Raw genomic sequence first — 12,864 nt, forward strand, 5'->3', positions numbered from 1 at the left:
TACCAAAGTGCATGACCGTACACTTTCCAACATTGTATTTCATTTGCCACTTCTTTGCCCATTCTCCCAATCTATCCAAGTCTCTCTGCAGACTCTGTTTCCTCAGCACTACCGGCCCCTCCACCTATCTTTGTATCATCAGCAAACAGCCACAAAGCCATCTATTCCATAATCCAAATAATTAATATACAATGTAAAAAGAAGCGGCCCCAACATGAACCCCTGTGGAACACTACTGGTAACTGGCAGCCAACCAGAATGGGATTCCTTTATTCCCACTCTGTTTCCTGCCAATCAGCCAATGCCCTATCCACATATGTAACTTTCCCATAATTTCCTGTTCTCTTTATGGTGCAATGTGGTGTATTTACTTTCAGCTGCTTTAAAAATGCAAGTGAAGTCTCACTTCAGGAACCACCAGCCATTGTAGCTGATTTTTCTTTTAGATAATTGATCAGCTGTGTTTCAAAACATTTTTGAAGGGCTAAGTTATATTTATGCTTCTTGTAAAACAGAATTTCCTCTGCTGTAAAGTGTAGCTTGGATGAATCGCTGGAAATAGGTTTAAAGTTATATATTTAGCATTCACTTTGAGAGGACTAGAATATAAAGGCAAGGATGTAATTGAATAATTAAATCTACAGCACATTACAGGCTCTTCTGTCTGCAATGTTGTGTTGACTATATAAGCTACTCTAGAAATTGCCTAGAATTTCCCTACCACATAGCCCTCTATTGTTCTAAGCTCTATATGCCTATCTAAGAGTCTCTTAAAAGACTCTTTCATATCCGCCTCTACCACGATCGCTGGCAGTGCATTCCACTCACCCACCACTCTGTGTGGAAAAACTTACCTCTGACATCCCCCCCCCCCCCAACCAGTATCTACTTTCAAGTGCTTTAAAACTATGCCCCTTCGTGCTAGCCATTTCAGCCCCGGGAAAAAGCCTCTGACTCTCCACAGGATCAGTGCCTCTCATCATCTTATACACCTCTATCAGGTCACCTCTCATCCTCCACCGCTCCAAGGAGAAAAGGCCAAGTTCACTCGACCCATTCTCATAAGGCATTCTCCCCAATCCAGTCAATATCCTCGTAAATCTCCTCTGCACACTCTCTATAGCATAATAGAAAGGCATTGGCCAGACTGCACTGGAAACATGATGCAACACACACAAAAAGCTGAAGGAACTCAGCCTGCCAGGCAGAAATTATGGAAAAGAGTAAGCAGTTGACTTTTTGACATGAGACCCTTCATCAACCCAAAACATCGACTGTTTATTTATCATTTTATTTACTTGGACTACAAAAGGCTTCTTTTCTCTCCCTAAGAGTTTGACTGACTTTTCTGCTGTGTCTGTGTCTCTGTACAGTTTCACAGGCTAGTTGCCCACAGATTATTACAATGAATCTACTTTTGGGTGTACAGTAGCTTGAAGGCATTGCCTAGCAACCCTGGCCAGTTCTCAGCTCAACTGGCATGGGCAGATTAGGTTGATGAATCTTTGGAATCTATATATATACACAAACAGAAACAGTCTTACTGTAAACTCTTTCTTGTTGGGGATATCACTTAGTCTGTAGCATCAATTCCTTAACGATCAACCTCTTTTGACACCATAAAATGCTGGAGTATCTCAGCAGGCCAGCCAGCATCTTTGGAAAAGAGTAAAGAGTCAATGTTTTTGATCAAGACTCCTCATCGGTTATGTTTGATATTGAGGGATGGTGCAGAACACACCAAGATGTCAGCTTGCAGGATATTCAACTGAACTTTATTGACAACACTGTTTGTACAATATGTGAACTCTGCCCAAGTGGGAATGGCTTACTGAGTGACATCGGAATAACACAAATAGCTACCACAACAGAGGCTAAGTCATTGGGTGTAGTTAAGGTAGAGGTTGATAGGTTCTTGATTAGTAATGGTGTCAAAGGTTACAGGAAGAAGGCAGGAGAATGGGTTAAAGGGGGGTTAACACATTACTCCTGATGGAACGGTGGAGCAGACCCGTTGGGCTGAATTGTATAATTCTGCTCCCAGGTTTTATGATCTTAAGCTCAATTTCATCTGGCTGATTATTGTAGTACTTTTTTAAAATTTTGTTTAAGATAAGTGGATATTAAAATTTCAAACCTCAATCACTTAGGAATACATATATCATAGTGAATATTCACCTGGAATTATTTTCTTCTGCCCCTTCTTTTCATTCCAGAAGATGTTCTTCTGCATCTCAAACAAACTCACATCAGTGCTTTGAAGGAAATGTGTGTGTGCATAAGAGGAGAGTCTGCATGCAACACGTTTTCAGACCTATGGGTCACTGAAAGTAGTGCACAGTCTCAGCAGCACGAAGGCCCGGAGCACCAGTATATGGATCAGAAGATCAGACCGGTCCGCTTCCTCAAATATACAGAGATTTTAAAACCAGAAGCTGAAGGGAAAAGGCCTCACAGAACCACCCTTACAAAAGGAATAGCTGGAATTGGCAAAACAGCATGTGTAGAAAAGTTAATTCATGACTGGGCTGCCGGATCTATACTCCCAGAATTTGATTTCATATTCATGTTCCCATTCCGTAAATTCAATATGCTGCCACAAAGGACACTAAGCCTGATGCAACTTATAGAGTTTTGCTACCCACATATGCAGCATTGCAAAGAGATATTTTCAAGCACATCAATCAAGTGCCTGTATATATTTGATGGACTAGATGAAAGTAGGCAAACTCTAAATTTTGAAAACCAGTTAGCTTGCTATGATGAATGTGAATCAAGGCCACTTGAATCTTTGCTCTCAAACCTTATCAGAGGTAACATTCATCCTTCCTCTTCAGTTTGGATCACCACCCGGCCAGCGGCCATGGAACAGATACCTCTGAGTTATATTGACAGGCTGACTGCAATACGAGGTTTCAATGAACAGCAGAAGAGGGAGTACTTTCTCAAGAAGTACGAAAATAGGCTCCTGGCAGAGAAAATGATTTCAGTTATGAAGAAAGAAAAGAGCCTATCCTGTCTATGTTACCTGCCCACTTTTTGTACTGTTTTGTCAACCTTTTTGGAAGATGCATTAAAATCATTTCAATGCCAAGGGCTCAGTGATTACATGCCCATAGTAATCACACCTGTCTTCAACAATTTTTTGGTTCAAATCCTTTCCCATCAACAGCAACGACAGGCAGATTTAGGAAGCACAAGGAAATCTACTGCTGAGTTCATGAAGTCAAAGCAAAGAGACATCATTAATTTAGCAAACTTGGCTTTTGATTTGCTGAGAAGCCAAACATTTATATTCAACGAGAATCACTTAAGAACGTACAACATTGATGTCTCGCTGATGGAGAGTGGAATATGCAAAGAACGTACAATGGGAAATCAAAACAACTTGAAGAACATCTGTTTTGTTCATGAAGCACTGCAAGAATACATGGCTGCTTTGTATGTTTTTCTTTCATTTAACGGCACCAAATCAAATCCTTTAATGACATCGACCAAACCAAAGATGCAACAGCAACTTGAAAAACCCAGCTACTTCCACATCCTTAAACAGGCCTGTAAAGAAACCATCAAAAGTCCGAGTGGTCACTCAGATTTATTTCTCAGATTCCTTTGTGGACTAGGGACAAGTCAGAAAAGCTTGAAAGGGCTGATGACGAGTTGTGAGATTGATCATAATGATATAACAAAGATCACTCAATTGTTGAAGCAAAATTTACAGGAAGATATTGCTCCAGAAAAATGCCTCACTCTGATATATTGTTTAATTGAATTAGGTGATAATTCATTTGTGGTGCAGTTTAGCAAGACCCTGTCTACTGAGGCTGCCACATATCGGACTCTGTCACCTATGGATTACTCTGCAATGGCCCTGGTTTTGAAAATGTCAGAGGAAAAATGTGAGACATTCAATCTATCGGAACACAAAATATCGTCCATCGGTCTTCAGAGATTGGCTCCAGTTCTGTTCACTTTTACAAGTCTAAAGTAAGGATGCTGCTCCCCTTCAAAAATATTTTATCAATAACATTCAATAAATCATTGTAGATTATGTGAAGTTGACAATAGAAACATATTCCAACATTCAGTGACCAGCGGGTGATGTTCCACACTTAGTGACCACAAGAGCAAAAATTAGAAAATAAATAGAACCATAGAACCTTAGAACATTACAGCACAGAAACAGGCCTTTTGGCCCTTCTTGGCTGTGCCCAACCATTTTTCTGCCTAGTCCCACTGACCTGCACCTGGGCCATATTCCTCCAAACCCCTCTCATCTATATACCTGTCCAAGTTTTTCTTAATTGTCAAAAGTGAGCCCACATACACCACTTCATCTGGCAGCTCATTCCACACTCCCACCACTCTCTGCATGAAGAAGCCCCTCCAATGTTTCCTTTAAACTATTCCCCCTTCACCCTTAACCCATGACCCCTGGTTTTTTTCTCCCCTGGCCTCAGTGGAAAAAGCCTGCTTGCATTCACTCTATCTATACCCATCATAATTTTATACACCTCTATCAAATCTCCCCTCATTCTCCTACGCTCCAGGAAATAAAGTCCTAATCTATTCAACCTTTCTCTGTAACTCATTTTCTCAAGTCCTGACAACATCCTTGTAAACCTTCTCTGCACTCTTTCAACCTTATTAATATCCTTCCTGTAATTAGGTGACCAAAACTGCATACAATACTCCAAACTTGGCCTCACCAATGCCTTATACAACCTCACCATTACATTCCAACTATATATACTCAATACTTTGATTTATAAAGGCCAATGTACCAAAAGCTCTCTTTACAACCCTATCTACTTGTGACGCCACTTTTAGGGAATTATGTATCTGTACTCCCAGATCCCTCTGTTCTACTGCACTCCTCAGTGTCCTACCATTTACCTTGTATGGTCTATCTTGGTTTGACCTTCCGAAGTGCAATACCTCACACACATTAAACTCCATCTACCATTTTTTAGCCCATTCCTCCAACTGGTCCAAATCCCTCTGCAAACTTTAGAAACCTTCCTCACTGTCCACTACACCTCTAATCTTTGTATCATCAGCAAATTTGCTGGTCCAATTTACCACATTATCATCCAGATCATTGATATAGATGACAAATAACAATGGACCCAGCACTGATCCCTGTGGCACACCACTAGTCACAGGCCTCCACTCAGAGTAGCAATCCTCCACTACCACTCTCTGGCTTCTTCCATTGAGCCAATGTCTAATCCCATTTACTACCTCCCCCATGTACACCTAGCGACTGAATCTTCCTAACTAACCTCCCATGTGGGACCTTGTCAAAGGCCTTACTGAAGTCCATGTATACAACACTTACTGGCCTATAATTTCCCGGCTTACTTTTCAAGCCTTTTTTAAACAATGGAACTATATGAGCTATCCTCCAATGCTCCGGCACCTGACCCGTAGATACTGACATTTTAAATATTTCTGCTAGGGCCCCTGCAATTTCAACACTAGTCTCCTTCAAGGTCCGAGGGAATACCCTGTCATGTCCCGGGGATTTATCTACTCTGATTTGCCTCAAGACAGCAAGCACCTCCTCCTCTTTAATCTGTATAAGTTCCATGACCTCCCTACTTGTTTGCCTTGTTTCCATAGACTCCATTCCAGTTTCCTTAGTAAATACAGATGCAAAAAACCCATTTAATATCTCTCCCATTTCTTTTGGTTCCATACATAGCCGACTACTCTGATCTTCAAGAGGACCAATTGTATCCCTTACAATCCTTTTGCTCTTAACATACCCGTAGAAGCTCTTAGGATTATCCTTCACCCTGACTGCCAAAGCAACCTCATAGCAGAGAACTCAATTAGAATTTATCTTTCTGCCACGTACAATGAACTAACTTTCATTTTTTTTCTCTATTGAGTATGTGATATTTTGATCTAGGTAAAATTATGCAATCCACAATAAGACATTTGAGAACTTTATGTACATTATTTTTACTTCCATCTTGCTGAAAAAGCCAACAATTCACTCATTATTTCAGCTCTCATTTTAACTTTTCTACTAATAATTTAGTAGCTACTTATATTCTTACTTGATGTACTTTATACAAAGATAAGCATATACAGAGTTGTAAAAAGACATCAGAGACTTGCTACATTAACTCTGTTTCTCTCACTAGAGATACGGCCCAGCCAGATAGTATTTTCAGCACTTCCTGTTTTGACTGAACACATACATTCATGTTTTTTTTGGTGTGGTGATACCCAAGATCAACATTCACATTTAGTATATGTTACTTCGAGTTCCATTTCATTTTAAATATGATTGGAGTCCATAGTAAGGAAAATTACATCAAAATTATACCGTGATGTTTACCAGAATTGATGAGAAACTATTCAATTTTTATTCTTATATCACCGAATAATTAGGTGTGAATTCTACCCTGTAGATCCCCAAGAAAAAAAATCAAAATTAAATTCTTGATTCTATGAGAAAATAATAAATTTACAATGGGTACATAAAAAGTAATATTTGCTTTATTTTAATTGAGGAACTAACAGTACCTGGGACTTCCTTCTCAAATAGTTGTGGCAGTTTGATTGTAAATTTATTTGTAAATTGTTTCCACTTAGGATGAACGGATCAAATTTAGGAGATACTGGAGTCAAAATATTAGCTCAAGTGATCAGAAGTCAAGAAGGAAAATTGCAAAATTTAGAGTAAGTTGTGAAAAACCTTAATGCTTCATCCAATTTGTTCCTTGTAGAACTTGTAGTGGTACATTGAATCAGTCTTGTACTCTGAATTGAAGTTACTTTCTGGGCATTGACTCAAAGTATTTGAGTTATGAAATAAAAAATCCAAATTATTTGAAAATATTTATATTTTCAGGTCAGTAGATTAAAGATATTATATGATCAGATCCTGTATAATGTTGAAATGTTTTTAATATCCAATCTGTTTTTGATCTCTTAGGAATCTTTAACAAAGGGAAATATCAATAAATTGTTTTCTGATGTTCAGTCATCAAGTAATTAAAGTCTAATCAATATTACATACATATCGATATCTTATCGACATACCTGTTCAAATGTTTTAAAAGGTGTGACTGCACCTCTTCCACTAGCAGCTCATTCCGTATATGCACCACTCCCATTGTGAAAAGTTACTGCTTAGTACCCTTTTAAAACTTCACTGTTCACTTTATACCTATGCTGCCTGTGCGGGCTCTGTCGGTCGTGGTCGACCATGGGTACTGCGCCTCTGGTAGTCACTGGTTGAAGATGCTATAAAGCAAAGCTGGAGTGGCTTCTCCAGTGTGCAAGCCAGGGCAGAGTTGATATGGAGATCCGCCTGTTGCCCATGCAGTGGGACACTACCCTCTCCATGCTGATTGCAGGTCCAAAGGAACAAAGAAAGTCAATACAGTTTGGTGCCAGCAGCATCACAGGAGTTGCCGTGCCAGTGCTGGGTTCAGCAGTCAGCTGCCTTTGGGACTCCGACTCCGGATTTTTCCTCGGGATTTACTCCCAAAGCCTTTCCCATGAGCGGGTACAGCCACAAGGCAGCGGAGGTTTGAAATTGGAGTTTTCCCTCTCCTAGATGAACTACCATCTGCGGGTTATGAGCCCCATCTGCCCAGAGCATCTGCCAGTGGCCCGCCTTTGCCCCTTCTCCTGTCAGTGAGAACAGCTCCGCTGGGCATAAGAACTGTGCCACACGTGAAGGCCAGGAGCTGGACTTGGTTCTCAGAGGCTGTTTGAGACGCGCCCCATGAAGAGCATTTGTTTAGCAGTGGGAGCTCGTCCTCACTACCACCCTTTGGCTATGACTACCTTTGGAGTAAATTTTGCTGCCTAGTTTTGGGCAATACACACAAATTACTGGATGAACTTAGCAGTGCAGGCAGAATCAATGGGAAGGAAATGAGCAAGTGAAGTTTCATGCCAGGACCCTTTCAGTCAACTCAAAATGTCAACTGTTCATTTGCCCCCATTGATAGTCCCTGACTTGCTGAGCTCCCCCAGCATTTAGTCTGTGTGTTGCTCAAGATTTCCAGCATCTGCACAACCTCTTGGGCCTCTCTCTAGTTTTGGACTGCCCTACTCTGGAGAAAAGACAATGACTAATCCTTATCTATGCTTCTCATGATTTTATAAACCTCAGCTTCCTATGCCTCAAGGAAAAAGGCCAAGCAAAAACAGCTTCTCCTTACAACTCAGACTCTCTGGTCTTGAGGATATCATTTTTGCATACTTTCCCTCTTATTGATAACCTTTCTATAGCAAGTTAATCAGAACTGTACACTGTATTCCAAATGTGACTTCACCAATGTCTTCTATGGCTATTTATATTGGTGGCAAAAAACAAGTACATTGGAAATAGCAAACAAAAAAAGATTTAAAGATGTAAAGATATTTAAAGTTTAGCCTCATTTGTCACATGTACATCCAAACACCAAAACACAACAGTGAAATGCACCATTCTTGCATTGACAAACACGGTCCAAGGATTGTTCTGGGGGCAGCCCGCAAGTGTTGCCATGCTTCCATCACCAACATGAGATGCCCGTGATTCAGTAACCCTAACCCTAACCCTAACCATAGGTCTTTGAAATGTGAGAGGAAACCCACATGGTCATGGGGAGAAACCTCAGAGGCAGACTCCTTACAAACTCCTTAGAGACAGTGGAGTGAATCGAACCCCAATCAGTGATCACTGGCATCGTAAAGCAATTGCACTAACCACTGTGCTACCATGCCCCCCCCCCCCACCATGTTTCAGTAGCCTACTCACCTTCTCAAAACTGCATCAACTGCCATGGAATTTGGAATGAATGTCAGTACACTCAATTGCATGCATTTTTTTTTCTCTTTTGCACAGGTTGGAAAGAAATAATCTCACACATAAATGTTGTGAAGCCTTAGCCTTCATTCTAAGCAATAACAGCATGCTGAGGAACGTGAACCTATGTGATAACCATCTTGGAGACAAGGGAATATGTTTGCTCTCTACAGTTCTGAAGCAGCCTCAGTGCAGAATACAGAAACTAAAGTATGTGAAATAGTTTGCATGTGTCATTTCAAATTCAAATGTTGAATTGGTACTGAGTTTTGAAGCTAACTAACCTTCAGTTCAAACCTCTAGCAGAAGTTCATCCTTATGTTTTACTTAGACATTCTGCTTTGGGGGACCATTTACAATTTAACTAAATCCATTTAAAGCCCAGCCAGCATCTTGCAATTGCTAGACCACCTTCCTGGCCTACATACACAAAGTGCTGAGGAGCTCAGCATTCAGAGAAAAGAGTAGATCACACAGGGGGAGCAGTGAGAGAGGGTTTTATTGAGCTCCCATCGAAGGGAAGATCTAAACTTCTGCAGCGTAGCCATCCCTGAAAGAGACTTCACAGTGTAGTAGTCCAATCACAAACAAGAGAAAATCTGAAGATGCAGGAAATCCAAGCAACACACACAAAAGGCTAGCGGAACTCAGCAGACCAGGCAGCATCCATGGAACAGAATAAATTACAGAGGGAAGCAGTGAGAGAGGGTTTCACTCAACTCCCACCAAAGCGAAAACTCCCTTCTCCTTTCTTTTAAGCTCTCTACTTAAGCCTCCTGAGTCCCAGAGCATTTTTGATATTAGTCAAAATAACCAGTGGTTTTCCATTAATTGTAACATCACTGGTCACTCCCCTCCCCTCCATTCCCCACCTACATCTACAATTCTACCTAGTCCCACTTTAAATTTATGCACTGTAACTTCACCTCAACGTGGCATGTGGCAATTACTTTCAATGGTTTAATACAGAAGGCAGAATTTTCCCACAAACTGATTCTAATCTATGCTCCTACCTTTAAGCTTGTTCTAATAATAACAATTCCAAATTATAAAGTTGTGGTACCAGTCTAACAGACATCCAGAAAATGGTTACCTACGCATTTTTATTGTCTGGGAAAACAAATGGTACAGTTATGTAGTTAAGAACAAAATAAAACTTAGCACTGCCTATGAGAAGAGAAAAAAGATCAGATAGCAGACTGTGGCATTGACACAAAAGGCACTTAAAGATAAGATCTGGAAACCCAAGTGCTCTACATTTTTAAAAGCTTAGCTATCCCATTATTTATCTGAGAGACAATGAAGCACACACAGAGGCTTAGCATACACCCATACGCACACCAGATAAAAATAGTTCTTATCCATTCAAACATACATGTCTCTTTAAGAGTACTGTTAATCACATTCAAGCATTACAACACTTCGCATCTGGTGCTTTCCCGGTGTACGATGAATAAACTCTCCTCAAGCTTCCAGCCAGGTACAGGTATCGATTATAACCAACATTCCGAGGACAATCTCTGTGGCCTTCATCAGGAATGATCCCTGTTGAAGATGGCAGAGTTTGTCATCGAAACATCGGTTATAATTGATACCTGTACCCAGCTGGAAGCTTGAGAAGAGTTTATTCAGTACAACACTTACTTAATTAGCTCTAAAAATTAATTTTTATGGTAATCTCATTCCTTTAAATTTTAATCATGGTGAGTGATTTTACAAAATGTATAGGTATGTAGAGGTTCACTTTGTGCCACTTCTATGTCTAATAATCCCAGAGTCAATGTCTAATACTATTTACCATTGGTTACAAAATCCAAAGGAGAATCTGATATTTATTCAATTTAAAAGCCATGTTTAAGATTAAAAATGTTATAAATGTGATTTGATTTGCGAAATACTGGATAAGTAGTTTAATTCCAACTTCAAACATGCTAACTGTTATTAATCTCTTCAGTCTGAGCAATAATAATCTCTCAGATGGAAGCTGGGAGGAGCTGGTCCCTGTGCTCCTGATAAACCAAACTCTGCAGGAACTGAATGTGAGCAACAACAGGGTGGGTGAAGCAGGACTGAAGATATTGTCTGCTGCACTGAAGGATTCACGCTGCAAGTTACAGAAGTTGGGGTATGTCCTTATTGTGTCTGATCATAACAACTATTCAAATATTACTCTGTGGCAACATTAATTTATGAATCAATTATACATGGGAGAGAAAAATTGGGCAAAGCATCCTAACAACAAATTCCATTGCAAAATTCATTGGTCATAATGCAATTAGTTGATGGCTGACCTAGTAAGTGCATGAATATCAGGGATTCTTGGTATTACTTACCTTAGATAATCACCACTCTTGAAAAACTTATCTCAGGGAATTGGCAATTCTACACTGATTCCCTTTACTCTGAAACTTCAGCTTCAAACTCTGTGCTATACACAGCTGCTGTTCACTGTTAATTATCTGTGGTTGCTTGGAAATAACATAAAATTGCAAACACTGGAAATCTTTTTTTAAAAAAAAAGCACTCAGCTGGTCAGGCAGCATCTGTGGAAAGAGAAACAGAATTGGTGTTTTACATCAAAGACACTTGGTTAGAACATTTTGAAGGACGATCTTCAATCTGAAGTTTTAACCCATCCCTGCCTAGACTGACTTTCTCTTTCCTTTTTAAGTCAAGGAAATGTAACCATCCAGAAAATAAGGAGTTGTGAGTAGGTAAATCTGGAAAGCACAAGTAGCATCATATGGTCTTGCACTAAAAATAGAATCTTAGTGTATCACACATTCTGTGCAGATCAACCTGGGTGATGTGGCATGGAGGATGTGGCACTGAAGTGTAGGAATACTTGAATTTCAAGGGAACATGAGCCAGCTTGGTAGAGGTACAGTTCATATCCTAGTCTATTTCAGATGGCCCAGGTGAAAGATGATACAGTTGTCATCTCAAATAAGTCTGTGCTACGGAAGTATCATAGTTGCCAATACAGCTGTTGACAATACTATGAGTGCCTTCGTAACCCATCTGAGACATTGCACTTGTTAAAAGTGCAATCATATTTGCCTCGATCACACCTCCGGTCATTAGCAGAATGGTGATCAGGCCTGACCCCAGTGGCAGGTGTCCCTTGGAATTCATCAGCCAACTGATGTTCCCATATTCCACATCCAAAAATTTGGGCTGATTTGAATTTCAAGCTATCATTTGCTTTGTATAATTGTAATTCTCTGCTTTGTATTCACAGTATACATTAATTAAGTGAAATAATACAAAAAATACCAGTAATTAATATCTGCTCCGTAATTAACTTATTGTACTCAGGCTGAATAATACTTCTACATTTGATTTTGGAATGATGGGCTCTTATCAAGAGGAAACTGGAGTAGAAGTACTCTGCAATGTGCTAAGAGATCCCAGGTGCACGTTGAAGAGTTTGGAGTAAGTTGCAAATATTCATCATTTGTTGACTACTAAATCTTATTTATTCCCACCAAGTAGTTTCAAAAGGAGACTTGTGGCTTAGCTATCATTGTAACCCATTAATATTATTCTCCACATATTTATAACTTCTATCCACTGTCATCATATCTAAGGTGGAGATAGCAACACATTAGGAAGAGTTGAATAGCATTTTCAATCAATATCACTTGATCAGATGCATATGTGCTAGAAAATATTGTGAATTAAAATAATTTTCTGGAATGCAATTACCAGGAATATTTCAATCATTGTCGATTTAGAGTCTGCAATTTAAATTTCTTCTTCCGATTTACAGGTTGACCAGCAATTCTTTGTCACAGAAAAACTATAAAGAACTTGCTTCTGCCATCAGAATCAATCACATGCTGACCCATCTAGATCTCAGTTCCAATGTTATTCAAGATGCAGGCATAAATGTATTATCTGTGGCATTGATGGACCCAAGCTGCTCAATACAATCTTTGCGGTAAGTAACGGTAGAGAAGGCATTAATTTCCATTGTTATAATTATTACAAGCATTAATTACCAATCCTATAATTAAGACACTAGTCAGGCCACACTTAGC

The 12,864-nt window shown here is 39.7% G+C and overlaps 1 protein-coding gene and 1 long non-coding RNA gene across 3 annotated transcripts in view; one reads left to right on the forward strand and one right to left on the reverse strand.

Annotated features, from left to right (window-relative positions):
- LOC132404603 (uncharacterized) overlaps positions 1-12,864 on the reverse strand; it is a 43,637-nt gene that overhangs the window by 4,610 nt on the left and 26,163 nt on the right. The window lies entirely within an intron of this gene.
- LOC132390573 (NACHT, LRR and PYD domains-containing protein 3-like) overlaps positions 1-12,864 on the forward strand; it is a 31,688-nt gene that overhangs the window by 3,261 nt on the left and 15,563 nt on the right. Inside the window, exons 3-7 of the mRNA XM_059963183.1 lie at positions 2,217-3,987; positions 6,610-6,696; positions 8,861-9,031; positions 10,776-10,946; positions 12,594-12,764. Of these exons, the coding sequence (XP_059819166.1) occupies positions 2,217-3,987; positions 6,610-6,696; positions 8,861-9,031; positions 10,776-10,946; positions 12,594-12,764 (2,371 nt within the window). The remainder of the gene's footprint in view (positions 1-2,216; positions 3,988-6,609; positions 6,697-8,860; positions 9,032-10,775; positions 10,947-12,593; positions 12,765-12,864) is intronic.

The sequence above is a fragment of the Hypanus sabinus genome, chromosome 2, assembly GCF_030144855.1.
Source record: "Hypanus sabinus isolate sHypSab1 chromosome 2, sHypSab1.hap1, whole genome shotgun sequence".
In the NCBI taxonomy this organism is placed as follows: Eukaryota; Metazoa; Chordata; class Chondrichthyes; order Myliobatiformes; family Dasyatidae; genus Hypanus; species Hypanus sabinus.